Below are 16,429 nucleotides of genomic sequence, written 5' to 3'. Positions count from 1 at the left end.
CATCTCGATCTGTGTAACTGTCTTTTCGTTCTGCCCGTCGCAACTTTCGAGGCGCATCGAAACCGCACACGCGTTCACTCAATCGACGGTTCCGATCATTCCCCATCTCTTATATATAGCGACCCTAGGTTTTCCCAAAAATCACTTTCAAATCAGCGTTCTCGGCGAAGCCCTTGCAAATTCTCTTCTCGCAGTTCCGGCATTCAAAGTTTCCTTGCTCCGACGATCTTCCACCGCATTTGTAAGTTTTTTCTTTTCCTTATGTTTAATTCTACTTCTTCTACTTCCGGGGCCAATGCTCGAGGTTCGTCAGGGTATGAATCCGCCGCCCTTCGTTCTGATTCGTCTCCTTCTCCTACTTCTCGTCGCCCTTCTACCCAGACTGTCCAAAAACCTATAATCTTAAAACCCCAATCTTCCTCGAGACCTTCTAAACCTTCTTCTTCGGGCATATCCCGTATCCCAAAAAAGGATAAGGGTAAGGGTAAAGCCCGGGCTTCCGACCACCCTTTAACCGAGGCCTCCGAGATTCCATGGTTCTCTTCTCTGAAAAGCTCCCTGCGACCCGGAGCAGAAAAAGAACTTCGAACCCTAGGGGTCATTCCTTCTTCTTATCCTATTCTTATACCCGGACCTTCTGACCGGGCTGATCAACCCCCCTCGGGTTATATTACCTTTTTTCGAGATCAACTCCGCAACGGTCTTCGATTTCCCATTGCTCCGTTCTACATCGAGGTTGCCAAATTTTTTGGTGTACCTATCAATCAATTTCATCCCAACTCTTTCCGGATCATGGCTTCGGTTTTTGTTCTCTTCCGTACGCATGATCTGGTAATAAATTCCAAAGTTCTGCATTATTTCTTTATTTGTAGATTAGGAGATAATGCCTTTTCCCTTTCTGCTCGGCTTAATGCCCGCTTTCTTGATGACATCCCTTCCTCTCAAAAGGGGTGGAAAGGAAGATATTTTTTCATTCGTCTCCCGGGCTCTCTTGATTGTTCAACCGAGTTCCTCCCTTCTCTTCCTCAACAGCCAGAACTTCCTCAGGCGTACAAGTCTGAAGAATTTTACATCCGAAGCCTCGCCCTGGTAGAGGGTAGAAAGTTTTCTTCCTCCGTCCTTATCGCCCAAGAACAACTGGTTGCTTATCGTTTAAGTGCCCGGGTTGAGGACCCGATTGAGCAAGTGATTGATGAAGTTGCTGGCTCGGGCCATCAACCTGGTAACTTTCCTTTACATGTTGTGCGATTGCTCCCTGACTTTGTATTTGCATTTGGATTTTACCCTTGCCTGCTCCTTATGCAGATTTAATGGAAGAGGCTTTTGCCAAAAGATGGGCAGCCGAGAAGGCGGCCAAGGAGAAGAAAAGGGCAGCCCGAAAGGCCGCTGCTGAAAAGAGAGCGGAGGATGTGGCTGCCCGGGCGAAGGAGACGGCCCGGGTGCAATTTGAACTTAAGAGAACGGCGCCTGAATCCAGGGAGGATGATGAGGACCTCCTCCCCCTTAGCCAAAGGCCAAGAAGAGTTACGACCATCCCGGTGGTGACTCTCAGCGAGGATGATCAAGCGGGAGGCCAGGCTTCCTTTCAAGCGATTCAGTCAGACACGCCTCCCCTTATGCGCGATGACCAGGCACCCCTCCAAGAACCTTCACAGGAACCGCTCCAAGGGCCTCTCCCAGAATCCTTCCAGGGGCCTCTCCCAGAATTTTTCCAGGGGCCCTTCCTCCCTTCGCAGCCCAGCGAGTCTGTCTTCTCCACCGAGGGAGCCTCCTGGGTTGGGGCAGACTTCCTCAAGCGAATGCTCCTTCCTACTGACCAGGCCTTCCTGAAGAGCATGCCGCCAACCCCTTGATGCCTGGGTGGCCTGAACAAACTTCTGGCTGTAAGCTTCTTTCTTCCCCTATCTTCTCTCCCTTTTTTTTTTTTTTTTTTATATGGCCTTGCCAACCCTGCCTTCTCTCTGAAAAATAGGGTGCACATATGTTAATGTCAGCCTATGAGGAGGTGTCCTCCTTAGCCAACCACCAGGCTCCCCAACTCCGGGTCTTCCAAGAGACGAACGAGCTTATTCAAGCGGAGCTTGCTCAATTGAAGGGATTCCATTCGGAGACAGTGGCAACCCTTCAAGGCTCTGTGGAGTCTGCTCAGGCGGAGCTGGCCAAAGCCCGGGAGGAATTAAATGAAAGTCACATCAGGGAAGAAACTCTTCAAAGGCATCAGTCGATTCTTGATCGCAAGAACGCCTCCCTGATAGATGCCATAGAAGAACAAATGTCCCGGGCTGAAAGAGCCGAGAAGGCTCTAGCCGAGTCTGAGCGCCAAAAAGAGCAACTGCGGACTTCCTTCCTGGAATCCTCAGAATTCAAGGCGGCCGTTGAGAATCGAGCTTATCCTTTCTTTAAGACTGGCTTCAAAAGATGCCTTCAACAATTCCAGGAAGCCGAGCTTATCCCCAAGGATAGAACCAACTTTCCAGACTTCGGGCTAGCCATTGCATCTCTTGCAGGAGCCGCGGTGGGAGGCAACGAGGGTACATCCGAAGAGGAGGACGGAGAGGAACCGGTAGAGGAGGAGAAACAGGAGGAGTCCGTAGAGGGGGAGGAAGAAGAAGAACCTGGAGAGGGAGAAGCAGGGCAAATAGAGAAGCCGACAGAGGAGGCGAAAGAACCAGAAAACAGCCCTCTGCTGATATAGAATAGGCTTGTCCTCTTTTCATTTTTAAGTTCACTCCCTGCCTTCGGGCTTTGTAGTAATGGAATATTTTCTTTCCTTTTATCCTTCTTCGCAATATTTACAAAAATTCAGTACTCGCTCCTTATATGATCAGGACATTCTCGTTCTAACAAATCTAACGATTTTCCAAGTGTTGAGAACTAACTAAGATACCAAATTATGTGAACGGGTATTAGCCTTCCGCACTTTAAATGGATATCTGTGATGTGAATGCCTGGAACGAACGGACACTTAACAGGATGTAGTGCTCTGGGTTTATGAGGAGCCAAGGTGCAGAACTTTAAGCCGGGGAACAGGTCCCGGGGCTTTGGAATGGTCTAGGTACGGAGCCCCGAGCCAGGGAGTAGAAACCTGGGCTTATGTAGAACTAAGGTACGGAACCTTAGGCCGAGGAACAGGTCCCGGGACTTTGGAATGGTCGAGGTACGGAGCCCCGAGCCAGGGAGTAGAACCCTGGGCTTATGTAGAACTAAGGTACGGAACCTTAGGCCGGGGAACAGGTCCCGGGACTTTGGAATGGTCGAGGTACGGAGCCCCGAGCCAGGGAGTAGAACCCTGGGCTTATGTAGAACTAAGGTACGGAACCTTAGGCCGGGGAACAGGTCCCGGGACTTTGGAATGGTCGAGGTACGGAGCCCCGAGCCAGGGAGTAGAACCCTGGGCTTATGTAGAACTAAGGTACGGAACCTTAGGCCGGGGAACAGGTCCCGGGACTTTGGAATGGTCGAGGTACGGAGCCCCGAGCCAGGGAGTAGAACCCTGGGCTTATGTAGAACTAAGGTACGGAACCTTAGGCCGGGGAACAGGTCCCGGGACTTTGGAATGGTCGAGGTACGGAGCCCCGAGCCAGGGAGTAGAACCCTGGGCTTATGTAGAACTAAGGTACGGAACCTTAGGCCGGGGAACAGGTCCCGGGACTTTGGAATAGTCGAGGTACGGAGCCCCGAGCCAGGGAGTAGAACCCTGGGCTTATGTCTCCTCAGTTTTTCACAATATCACTTATAGTAGGCAAAAGAATGAGGAAAACGATCCTTTATTATTTTTTCAAAGTGAAAATTGCAGCTGTACATTGGCTAAGCGTAATATTTCTTCAAATGAAGTACATTCCAAGGTCTCTTAAGAAGTTTACCCTGAGCATCTTCTAGGTAAAAGGATCCTGAACTGACTCTCTTAATGATTTTGTAAGGCCCCTCCCATCGAGCTTCGAGCTTGCCCACGTCCCCAGCTGGATTAACCTTCTTCATCACCAAGTCCCCTATCTGCAAGTCTCGAACTCGGACCTTTTTGTTGTAGGATTTCATGACCCGGTTTCGATATGCCTCCATCCGGATCATGGCTTGGTCCCTCTTTTCTTCTAATAGATCCAGTTCCAATGCACGGCTACCCTCATTGTTGCTCGGGTAAGACTCTACCCGGGCAGATGTTTGACCGATCTCAACAGGAAGGATGGCCTCAGATCCATACACCAAGCTGAATGGAGTTTCTTGGGTAGGTGCCCGAGGAGTAGTCCTGTATGCCCATAGTACACTGGGTAATTCTTCTACCCAGTCCTTCCCTTTGCTTTGCAGTCTGGTCTTTAAAGCCTGCACAATGATTCTGTTTACAACTTCTGTCTGCCCATTGGCCTGAGGGTACGCAACGGAAGTGAAGGACTGGGTGATCTTCATTTCCTGGCACCAAGACGTTATTTCTTTTCCTTGAAACTGTCTCCCATTATCCGAGATCAATCGCCGGGGTATGCCGAAGCGACATACTATATTCTTCCATAAGAATTTCAAAACCTCTTGCTCGGTGATTTTAGCCAAGGGCTCGGCTTCCACCCATTTGGAGAAGTAATCCACAGCCACCAACAGGAATTTTTTCTGGGCCCGAGCAACTGGCAATGGGCCGACTATATCCATACCCCACTGATCAAAAGGACAAGACGCCCAAATAGGCTTCATAGGAGTGGCTGGGCTGTGCTGAAAGTTGGAATGGTGTTGACAGCTTTCACAAGTCCGGACCACTCGAGCTGAATCATGGTGAAGAGTCGGCCACCAGAACCCGGCTAGCATCGCTTTCCGAGCTAAAGATGTCCCCCCCAAATGCTCACCACAGCATCCTTCATGAATCTCTTGAAGAACATAAATCTCTTCCTTCCCGCTCAAACACTTCAATAATGGTCCCTGGAATGATCTCCGGTATAAGATATTATTTAAGAGAACAAACCTGGGGGCTTGTCTTTTTATTTTCTGTGCTCGAGCTCTCTCCTCGGGCAATTCATTGTCCCGGATGAATTTGATCAGAGGGGTCATCCAAGAATCCTCGGGTATTGTCAACATTTCTTCTTCTTCAATAGTTAAAACTGCTCGGGAAGCAAATAAAACCTCCCGGGTGCTGTCTTCCGACAAAGAAGCAGCCATTTTTGCTAGGGCATCAGCCTCTCCATTTTCTTCTCGGGGTATCTGTTCGATGCTCCAATCCACAAATATGACTGTCTGGGCTTTGATGAGATGCAAATATTTGAGCATTTTGTCGTCCTTGACCTCATACACGCCCTTGATCTGCTGAGTAATCAATTGTGAATCGGAATACAATATAATCCTAGCCGCTCCGATTTCTCGAGCAGCTCGGATGCCGGCTAGAACAGCCTCATATTCTGCTTCATTATTTGTTACCCGGGAACCAATCTTGACTGCCAATTTAATCTTCTCTCCCGATGGGGAGATTATCACGACTCCGACTCCACATCCAAGCAAACAAGAAGCCCCATCTACAAACACCCTCCATCTCTCTTCCTCGGCAGGTTGAATCATCTCAGATAAGAAATCGGATAAAGCTTGCGCTTTTATGGCCAGCCGGGGCTTATACTCAATATCGTATTCCCCCAATTCCACATTCCATTTGACCATCCGCCCGGATACTTCAGAGTGAGTCATAATCCTTCCAAGCGGGCTGTTAGTAAGAACAATAATAGGATGCGATAGGAAATAAGGCCGCAATTTCCGGGCAGTCACAACTAAAGCCAGGGCCATCTTCTCCACTTCACTATACTGCAGCTCGGGACCTCTTAGGGCGTGACTGACGTAATATACAGGCTTTTGATCCGAGCCCTCTTCCTTTATTAAGACAGAGCTGACAGCATATTCAGTAGTGGATAAATATACAAACAATTTATCCCCGGGCTCAGGCTTTACCAGAACTGGAAGCTCGGCTAGATGCTTTTTAAGATCTTGGAAAGCCTGCTCGCACTTGTCATCCCATCCGAACTTTTGGGCTTTTCTGAGAACCTGAAAGAAAGGATAACTTCTGTGGGCTGACCGAGATATAAACCGAGATAGGGAGGCAATTCTCCCGGTCAGCTTCTGCACTTCTTTGACAGATTGGGGAGAAGGCATACATAAAACAGACTTCACTTTTTCTTGGTTGACCTCGATCCCCCGCTCTGTCACTATAAAGCCCAAGAACTTACCACTCTTGACTCCAAAAATACATTTAGCAGGATTGAGCTTGATCCCATAAGATGTCAGAGTGGTAAAGGTTTCTTCCAAATCAGCAATAAAATCCATCACCTCTTTTGACTTTCCCAGAATATCATCCACATATACCTCCAGATTCCTCCCCAGCTGCTTCTCAAAGACTTTATCCATTAAACGCTGATATGTGGCCCCTGCATTTTTCAACCCGAAAGGCATCACAACATAACAAAATGTACCTCCCGAGGTGATGAAACTGGCCTTGTCTTGATCATTTTTTGCTAAGGGAATTTGATGATATCCCTGATAAGCATCCATGAAACTGAGCAGCTCGAAGCCTGAGGTGGAATCCACCAACTGGTCAATCCGGGGCAATGGGTAATGATCCTTGGGACAAGCTTTATTGAGGTCCCGAAAATCAACACACATCCTCCATTTCCCGGCAGCTTTGGGTACCAGCACCACATTCGAGAGCCAGGTAGGAAATTGCACCTCCCGGATGTGGCCGGCTTGCAGCAACTCTTTCACCTGTTCATCAATAACTTTGTCTTTCTCGGGACCAAAGTGTCTCTTCTTCTGTTTGATCGGGTGAGCTCCCGGGTGGATATATCGAGGTCTCGGGCCACCCGGATCTGTCGGCCTGGTCCTATCTCCACAGCTTCCTGTTCTTCCTCTGCCACAAAGTGGACTTCTCCTTTCTCCACTCCACCCTTCCAAACTTCCTCCACCCTGGGTTTCTTCCCCTCCTTTTTTGATTTGCCCTGATCTGCCCGGATACCTTCCACATAACATTTTCGGGAAGAGGGCTGATCTCCACGAACTTCTCCCACCTGGTTCCCCACTGGAAATTTGATCTTTTGATGATAAGTAGACGCTACTGCCCTCAACTCATTCATGGCCGGCCTTCCCAGAATGATATTGTAAGATGATGGGGAGTCCACCACTGTGAAGGTGGTCATGACCGTTTTCTTGATGTCCTGGGAGCCTAGAGTGAGTGGCAGAACAATTTCTCCCTCCGGATAAACTGCATGTCCCGCAAAACCAAAAAGGGCAGTCTCCACAGCTTCCAACTTAAACCCTTGCAAATCCATCTGCACTAAGGCATCTTTGAAAATCACATTGACTGAACTGCCGGAATCCACGAAGACTCTCAGGATGTCGTAATTGGCCACCCGGGCTTGGATAACCAAAGCGTCATTGTGGGGCATGTTTATTCCCTTCAGGTCCTCCGGGCCAAAACTGATCACGGCCTCGTTCCTTCTAGATCCCTCCACCTCCAGACACTCCCGCCTACTTCTTGATTTCCTGGCCCGATTTGAATCTCCATCGGTGGATCCTCCCGATATCATCTTAATCACTCCAGCAACAGGGGACGAAGGGCTCCTCTTCTCAGGTTCTGGCTCCCTCCTCCTACCCATATGATTTCCCGGGTTGTTTCTTGAGTCTACTCGAGCATGAGATACTGGCGGCCGGGGGGTCCAAGGTGGACCTCTCGACCTTTTGGTGTACTGGTCATGCCCCTGGTTGGTGGGTGGGACATAACTTCTTTTCAAAGCCTTACAATTCTCGGTGTTATGCTGACACACACCATGCCTGGTGCAAAATCCACTTTTCCCGAGTTGGGACAGCTGATGACTGGGAATCGAATCCCTACTGCATTCCTGCACTTCTCTTTCTCGGATAGTTTTCAAAGGCACATGCGGGGAAAAGTGCCCTGGATTACCCCGCCGTGGTCCCCTCTCCTCGAGCTTAGGTGCCCGGTCCCCTCTTTCCTTCCTGATGGCTTCCCTCTTTTGTTTCTGGGCTTCTTCCATATTGATATACTTCTCTGCCCTAGACAGCAAATCCTCAAAATCTTCAGGCACTTTTTTCGTTAATGACTTGAAGAACTCACTCTCTTTTAGGCCTTGAGTGAAGGCAGTAGTTTTTGTCTCTGCAGCACAAGTTGGCACATCCAAGGCCACTTTGTTAAACCTCTTGATATACATCCTCAAACTTTCCTCCGGTCCCTGTCTCACTTCGAACAGACTGAAAGCAGTTTTCTTATATTTCTTACTGCTGCTGAAATGGTGTAAGAAGGCTTTCTGAAAGTCCTCAAATGATTTAATACTCAATGGAGCCAATCCGTCAAACCATCTCTGAGCTGAGTCCACCAGCGTGGTTAAAAACACTTTACACTTGATCCTATCAGTGTAACAGTGCAGCATAGCCATATTCTCGAACCTGGCCAGGTGTTCTTCCGGGTCCTCGTTTCCATCATACGCCCTTACTTTAGCAGATTTAAAGTTTCCAGGAAGAGGTTCCCGGATGATAGCTTCAGCAAACGGGCGTCCTTTGACAGACGTCCGAGAAGAACCACGATTTTCCAGCTGTCCTTCCAGGACTTTCATTTTCTGTTTTAACTCCAGCATTTCCTCGACCATCGTTGGTGACTTAGAACCAGCAGAGGATTCCTCCACTTCTCCCCTCTTCTCCTCCTCCCTCAATTCTTGCTGCTGCTCCTGCTCTTTTTCTGGTTCTTTCTCGAGTGGTATATCATGGTGGGAAGCTTCCCGCCTGGCCATAGCTCTCTCTATGGCTTCGTTAATGCGTCTATCAAACTCCGCTGGAGTCATAGTGATAAGATCGGGAGGGGCGTCCTCTTGTCTTGAATGATTCGCGTCAACTCCCTGGACCCGAGAAGTGTTCTGGTTAGTTTTTCTCATGTGAGCCATATCAACGCCTTAGTCTCAAGTTCCCACAGACGGCGCCAATGATGTGATCCGGGTAAAATGGATGAGCAGGGTCGGGTGCTCCACCGGATCAAATCAAGAATTTATAGTGTTGTTTAGGAAAATGAGCAAGGTAGATGGCTTCGATCGTGACCTGCAAACAATGAAAGGAACTCGTGAATGGGCGCCGGAAGGGTGTCCGGCGTGACCACTCCGATGCTTAAGTCAGCAGGGTTGTCGAGAGGGAACTTAAAGCAATATGTATGGATGCTTGAGAGTGAAGAAATTTTAGACCTCTTGTGATGTCAACGATACCTGCTATTTGAAGAGAAGCTAGGGCTACCTTGATGCGTGTGCTCACCTACTACCTGTACCCTCGGACGTTGACGGCCTGTCGGGTCCCTTTCTACCCGATAGCTTCGTGGGTACTCCAAGAATAAGGGACGTTGACTGCATGTCCAGTCCCTTTCTTCTCCATATTTTCGGGGATACGTTCAGGCGGAAGACGTTGACTTCCCGCCCAGTCGCTTTCTGCCTTACAATCTGTAAGATCCTCTAAGTAAGTTACTCGAGTATTGAGCCCTCGGCTTCAGCATGAAAGCCCGGTCCCTAGTTGCTCGGGAGGTAAGTAAATACCCGATCATGCATGAAGCGCCCAGTCGCGTGGGTAACAATCGCCCTCCCGGTTTCTATAGGGGCTACTCAATGGCATTTCCCGGGTCCTCCAGGACCCGAGCCCTTATAGGGGTATCAATCGGCCTTACATATCATCATATATATCCTTTTATTTTAGTCACAATCAAGTCACCCCCGTCAAATTTTTATTATACTCATCACTTATAAAAACTCATGTGTATATATATCATTTCCCTTTTAAACCAAGTATGCAACATGTCTTTTAGCATTATCGTTTCGGCATAAAATTTCATAAACATTTAAAGTAACCATTTTAAAATTCATCACTGCATTTAAGGCACTTCCAAGACGTCTAAAATTTTTCAGGTGTAAAATGACCGTTTTGCCCCCGAAATCATAATTTCCCAATTTATCTTTGGACCTTAAAACGACAATCCGAATCCATCAAAACTTAGCATAACACCTTAGAATACACACATAAATATTTCTTAGAAGTAAACTTAAGTTCCTCATCTAATTTCTCAATTCGTTTTAGAACTTAAACGCACGTCTCGATTTATATTTGAATCGACTCGAAACTTAACCAAACTTGAACCATAGCTTATTAACACCTAACCATACCCTATGAAACCCAAATCAAGCCAATTAAGACTTTTGAACAAGCCTATAACCTTGCTGGAAATTCTTCACTAAATCGAACCAAACCCTAGCCCTAGCCAAGTTCAAGCCCTTCGATCCTAGCCCTTAACCACCATCTCCAGACCCTAACAAACCCTCTTAGGACCATGACCGACCCCTAGAGACCCTGCTGGACCGATCTTTAGGAGCCTAGAACCCACAGCCCCCGAGCCCTACATGGTGCGCACGCCCAAGGAACATGCTACAACCCTTTCCCTTCGAACCAACCTTCCCTCAATCAGCCTAGGACCATGAATAGACCCTAATAGGACCCCTGAACACGTTCCAATAGCAGCCCACAACCGTGCCATTCTAGAACCCAAATTCGAAACAAGTTTTCGTTCAGCTCTTGCATTCCTATTGTCCAGCCCTTCAACATGCAACTATGGACCCTTAAAACATGTTGAAAAACGTCTATTCTCATAGCTCTATCATGACAGTCCTTTTGTGCATCAAAATCATGAATTTAGAAACATAAAAACTCAAGTTTTATTCATATTTTGCCATAAAAACGAAAATAAAATAATGCGAATCATGTTTTCCTGCCCACATGTATTAAAACATATAATATGATATGAATGATGAGTGAAGGAAGATTAAGGCGTGCATTTGCGTATTTCACGAACGAAAAATAACTTGCGATGCGAGGAACGTTGGCGAAAAGAAGACCTTGCTGAAATCTCCCTCAAAGTTCACACGCTTTGCTCTCAAAACATGTGATGTGTGTGTTTGTGTACTGATGGAGAGACCCTAGGTCTCTTAGGGTAGGAGGCGTGAGTTTAAAGTATGGAAATATATAGTCTCAATTTGGCCGCCACTTTCAATTGGATGTTCAGTTAGTTGCAGAACAAACCTATCGAATATTCGGGAAAAATTAATAGTTTAAATTTAAATAAAATGGTAAAGATGTAATTTTGCCTTATTTCAAAATATTTATTTATTTATTTATTTTTATTTTTTTTTGCAAACACTAAAATCCAAAATGGTCTTTTGGCAAGAATCTTGCTAAAACCTTAATTGAGGAAGATTACGAGCAAATGAATTTATTTCTATGAAATTTGATCAAACACACTTCTCACAAAAATCTCACCCTTTATATCTCAATTTATCATCTCAACTCATGAATCAATTATATACTTCGAACAAATACAATTATCAATTTTTAAAAATCCTCGCCGTTATCATTCGATGCACACACATCTAACTAACACAATAGTCTGCAAATTACGCTAATTAAATAAATCGCATCGAATAAGTCGTGTGCAACATTCTTGCCCGAGAACTTACTATTATAAAAAAAATATGTTTCGAAAACCCAAAGCCCTATGTCAGAAAAATGAATTATTATAAAAAATAATGTGTGCTTGGTACTCAAATATCATATGTCAGTATCATATTTTCGATATTTTGTACTCGTTTTCATCCAAAAAAAACAATTGTCATTAATATCAATATCTATTGTACATATTTGGATACTAAAAAAATTATATATTAATATAAAATCTGAAACATTTGATACTAAAATATTATACATCATTACTATATTTTTAATATTTATAACCATTTTTATTGAGAAAATAATGTGAGTTCAGAGAACGCAAACATATTTTGTTTCTGGAGTGAGTCTCATGTGACACTGTCTCACGGAGGGTCATAATCCGTGAGACGGGTCAACCTTACCCATATTCAAAATAGAAAGTAATACTCTCAGTATAAAAAATAATATTTTTTCATTGATGATCTAATTAAGAGATCCGTCTCACAAATACAATTCATGAGACCGTCTCACACAAGTTTTTGCCTTATTTTTGATATATTCGAGTTAAGAGATTTTTCAAAGCTAAATTTATCCAAGATAGATACAAAGTGTGCCGCCTACACTTTTATTTATGTAGTGAAGAGTTTGGGACCTTTATTAAATTAGTCCAAAGTGGACTACTGAAAAAAGGGCTGCTGCAACTCACATGGTTCATTTCATCTAGACACCCCCAACCCCACCCCCTTGCCTCTCTTTTGTCCTATATGTCGACTCTCACCAACACCTAATTATTATACTACATGTCTAAAAAAAATTAAATGAATTGTTCGTCGTTTTATCAAAAATTATATATGACAATAATAATGTAAATTGATTTTTTTAAAATGTACAACAATCACATTATCATGTTACGATTGCTATCTTAGTATATTTGTATTCAATTCTTTTTCAGAAACCAAACAATGTCATAAATATTTATGTGAAATTTATTCGAATATGGATGATATCTTATGATTTTTTTTAAACAAAATAAAGCAGATAAAAAAATCTATTTAATTCAAAATTTAGATTAAATACATCAAAACCATACAAAATCCAACTGATTATTATTATATAATCATATGATTTTATAAATATAAAGAGAATTATTCGCAAGAGAGGCTTATTGAACCCATTTAAAATAGAGTTGGTCTCATGTGAGATCGTCTCACGGATCTTAATCTGTGAGATGAGTCAATCCTATCCATATTCATAATACTCTTAGCATAAAAAATAATACTTTTTCATTGATGAACCAAATAAGAGATCCGTCTCACAAATACGACCCGTGAGACCGTCTCACACAAGTTTTTGCCTTTAAAATATATTAATGTTAATCTTGTAATGTTAAGACTATGTATGGTTAAAGAGTAGGTCTTTTGTGAGAAGATCTCACGAATTTCTATCTGTGAGACGGGTCAATCCTACCGATATTTACAATAAAAAGTAATACTATTAGCATAAAAAATTAATATTTTTTCATGAATCACCCAAATAAGAGATATGCCTCACAAAATACGACTCCTGAGACCGTTTCACACAAGTTTTTGTCATGGTTTAAATCATGTGGTGTCTGTACCCACATTTAATTATATTCACAACATTTAATTTTATTCAAATTATTTGAAAGAAAATCAGAATCGAAAGACGATATTCTAGATTGAATCAACCCGAACTGAACCGAAAACCGTGATTTAGTAACTAATTAATTTAAAATACTCTTGTTCTGATTTTTTTTATTCAATGAAACAAATAGATCTTATTTTTTTTTCGAATTTTATCAACAATCAAACCAAAACATATTTTCACTACCTCGGTTCATTAATGAACCGATTTCACAACGGATACATGTAAATCCCACGGTTCTTGCAGCATAACACCCAAACCGAACGCGTCCTCAGTCACACCCAACCGAAACTAACACGTAGCGAGTCCCTCCAAAACGGGTGACGCAAGCAGTGACATCACCCAAACCCCTCTCCAGAACCCGCCACGTGTCCCTGGCAACCTTATCGCCCACGTGTCTTCTAGAACCGCCGCCACCCCCGCCACGTGTCCCTCCCATTCCCCTTATATATACCCTCTCCCCCTTGCGGACTAAGTTTCACGAAACCCCCTTCCTCTCTCCCATCTCCGAATTTCTAGGGCTCAATTGACTGTTATTTTTTTTATATCCGAGAAATGGCGGCCGCCGATTTGCAGATGCAGTTGCCCCCCGGATTCAGGTTCCACCCCACCGACGATGAGCTGGTGATGCATTATTTGTGCCGGAAATGCGCTTCACAGAAGATTTCTGTGCCGATTATCGCCGAGATCGACCTGTACAAGTACAATCCGTGGGAGCTTCCGGGTAAATTTCATATTGAACTCTTTCAATTCAATTCAATCCCGATTGGTTTAGAATCTGAGTTTGTTAATTTATTGTTGCGAGCAGGATTGGCTCTGTACGGTGAGAAAGAGTGGTACTTCTTCTCCCCGCGGGACCGGAAGTATCCGAATGGCTCGAGGCCTAATCGCGCGGCGGGGAGTGGATACTGGAAGGCTACCGGAGCTGATAAGCCCATCGGAAACCCGAAGCCGATGGGGATCAAGAAGGCGTTGGTGTTCTACTCCGGGAAGGCTCCCAGAGGCGAGAAGACCAATTGGATCATGCACGAGTACCGTCTCGCCGACGTGGACCGATCCGCTCGCAAGAAGAACAACAGCTTGAGGGTGGGTTCAGTGCGCCTTTTTTACTGTATGGATTTCCTCGTAGTATACTGATTGCCGTTGGTTTTTCAACGGTTTGGATTGATTAAAGAATGAATCTGACGGCTGGTGGTTTGTTTCTTTTCCAGCTGGATGACTGGGTGCTATGCCGCATATACAACAAGAAGGGCACGATTGAGAAGCACGCGCCTCACGTCATCCCCCGAGAGATGACGCACGCAGTGACGCCAGAGGAGGACATCAAGCCCGTCATCGTGACGTCGCTGGCCGAATGCTCCCCGGCGGTGTACGACGACTTCATGTCCCTGGACGTGTCCGACTCCATCCCTCGTCTGAACCCAGACTCGAGCGGCTCCGGCCACGTGCTCTCGCCGGATTTCGCCAGCGCGGCGGAGGTTGAGAGCGCGCCAAAGCTGAGCGAGTGGGAGAGGTCGAACCTCGAATTCCACTTCAACTACCTCGACGCGACCACGCCGATGGACCTTCTCGGCACGCAGTTCCACGGCTTCTACCAACCGGAGCCGCCCGCGGAGATGTTCCCTTACCTGAGGAAGCCGTTTTAGCGGGGAGCTGAGGGCGGAGTCGTCGCAAGTGGCACAGGAGACCCGTGGTCTATGACTGTGCACGTGCGAAGAAATAGTAAAACGGTAGCCTTGTAGTAGGGCAAGTGTTAATAGTAAAATTTGTGTTGTTTAGAATATTTATTTTATATTATTATTATTATTATTATTAATATAAAATGAAATTTTAGAAAATTGAAGTTGTTTGTTATTTAATTGAAATTACTATCCAACAAATAATATAATTCCACGACCTTAACTTTATTACAAAGCGAGTATGATACTTTTATAACACTTTTCTTATGGACAAAAAATTGTGTTAAACGATATCTCGGGTCGTATTTTGTGAGATGGATATTTTATTTTGATTATCTATTAAAAATATTTTTTTATGATATTAATTTACTTTATATTATGAATATCGATAAGGTTGATCTATGTTATAGATAAAGATTCGTGAGATTGACTCATAAAAACATATTTTTTATTATAATACAGCAATAATTGACTAAAACATTTTATTCCTTAAAAATTTAATCCTAATCGGATAATTATTGAAAAAGTAGTTGTCTCAAACACCTCTTTATGTCATTGAATTACGACCCTATGCGTTTTCTTTTTAATAGTGGAAATCGATTTTTTTATAATTGAGTTGAAATTTTTGTTTGGTCGACGTTATTCGTACACGCACGGGTGTAGATCTTGGTATATGTCAATTTTTGACTCAGAAATATCTGCACTCAGCAAGCAATTGCCCATCAAAGAACAAATTGTAATTGTTATAATTGAGGCGAAATCTTGGTTTCGACACTATCCGTGCACACACGGATCCAGATCTTGACATATTTCAATTTTTGACTAACAGAAAGATCTTAACCAGTGCAAGCAACGTCTGCACGAAAAAATCGAAATCTTATCTTAAATTTGAGATTCGTCTCAAAAGATATAATTGAGTCGAATTCTTGTCCTAGAATTAATATTTTTATCTAATTAGATGAGGAGTAGGTCTCTTGTGAGACGATCTACGAATCTTTATTTGTTAAACGAGTCAATCCTATCGAAATTTGCAATAAAAATTAATTATCTTAGAATAAAAAGTAATATTTTTCCATGGATGACCCAAATAAGAGATCTTTCTCAGAAAATACGACCTATGAGATCGTCTAACACAAGTTTTTTGCAATGGTATACAAGTTGAAAGATTTCAAAAACTTATTCTAATAGACCTATTATAACTACAATCATATTATGGCTATAGGTTTTTAATTTCTTCCTCTACTATTTTAGTCAGCTTACTATATTATTGTAGCACACACTTATTTGTTAAATGTCTATTTGTATGACTTAATGGCATTGACTTATGTTTGTTTCAGAGTAAATGTGTCTAACTTTGAATCTTTGAATTGCTATAAAATGAAGAAGAAAAAAAATTATCACTAATTTTATTATTAGGCAAATATATGCTTAAGCTTTCACTCAAATTTCCATTTTATATAATAAATTACAAAATTGTCATTTAATCTAATTAGATATTATTTTTTTATCATTATTATCTTTGAAAAGAGAAAAATGTCACCTTAAGTGTATGTTAATGTAACTGTACATCTAAGCTTGAATCTAATTATTATGTATATAATGTCGTTTGAATT

General features: G+C 43.7%; 1 protein-coding gene across 1 annotated transcript; it reads left to right on the top strand.

Moving 5' to 3' along the window:
• Positions 1-13,599: 13,599 nt before the first annotated feature.
• On the top strand, positions 13,600-14,980 carry LOC140819902 (NAC domain-containing protein 2-like). Its single transcript, XM_073180173.1, has 3 exons — positions 13,600-13,861; positions 13,946-14,223; positions 14,349-14,980. The coding sequence occupies exons 1-3, from the start codon at positions 13,693-13,695 to the stop codon at positions 14,781-14,783; spliced, it is 882 nt and encodes a 293-aa protein (XP_073036274.1). The 5' UTR covers positions 13,600-13,692; the 3' UTR covers positions 14,784-14,980.
• Positions 14,981-16,429: the final 1,449 nt, after the last annotated feature.

Source organism: Primulina eburnea, chromosome 18, assembly GCF_022965805.1.
Source record: "Primulina eburnea isolate SZY01 chromosome 18, ASM2296580v1, whole genome shotgun sequence".
In the NCBI taxonomy this organism is placed as follows: Eukaryota; Viridiplantae; Streptophyta; class Magnoliopsida; order Lamiales; family Gesneriaceae; genus Primulina; species Primulina eburnea.
This window is presented reverse-complemented; position numbering and strand designations above follow the sequence as displayed.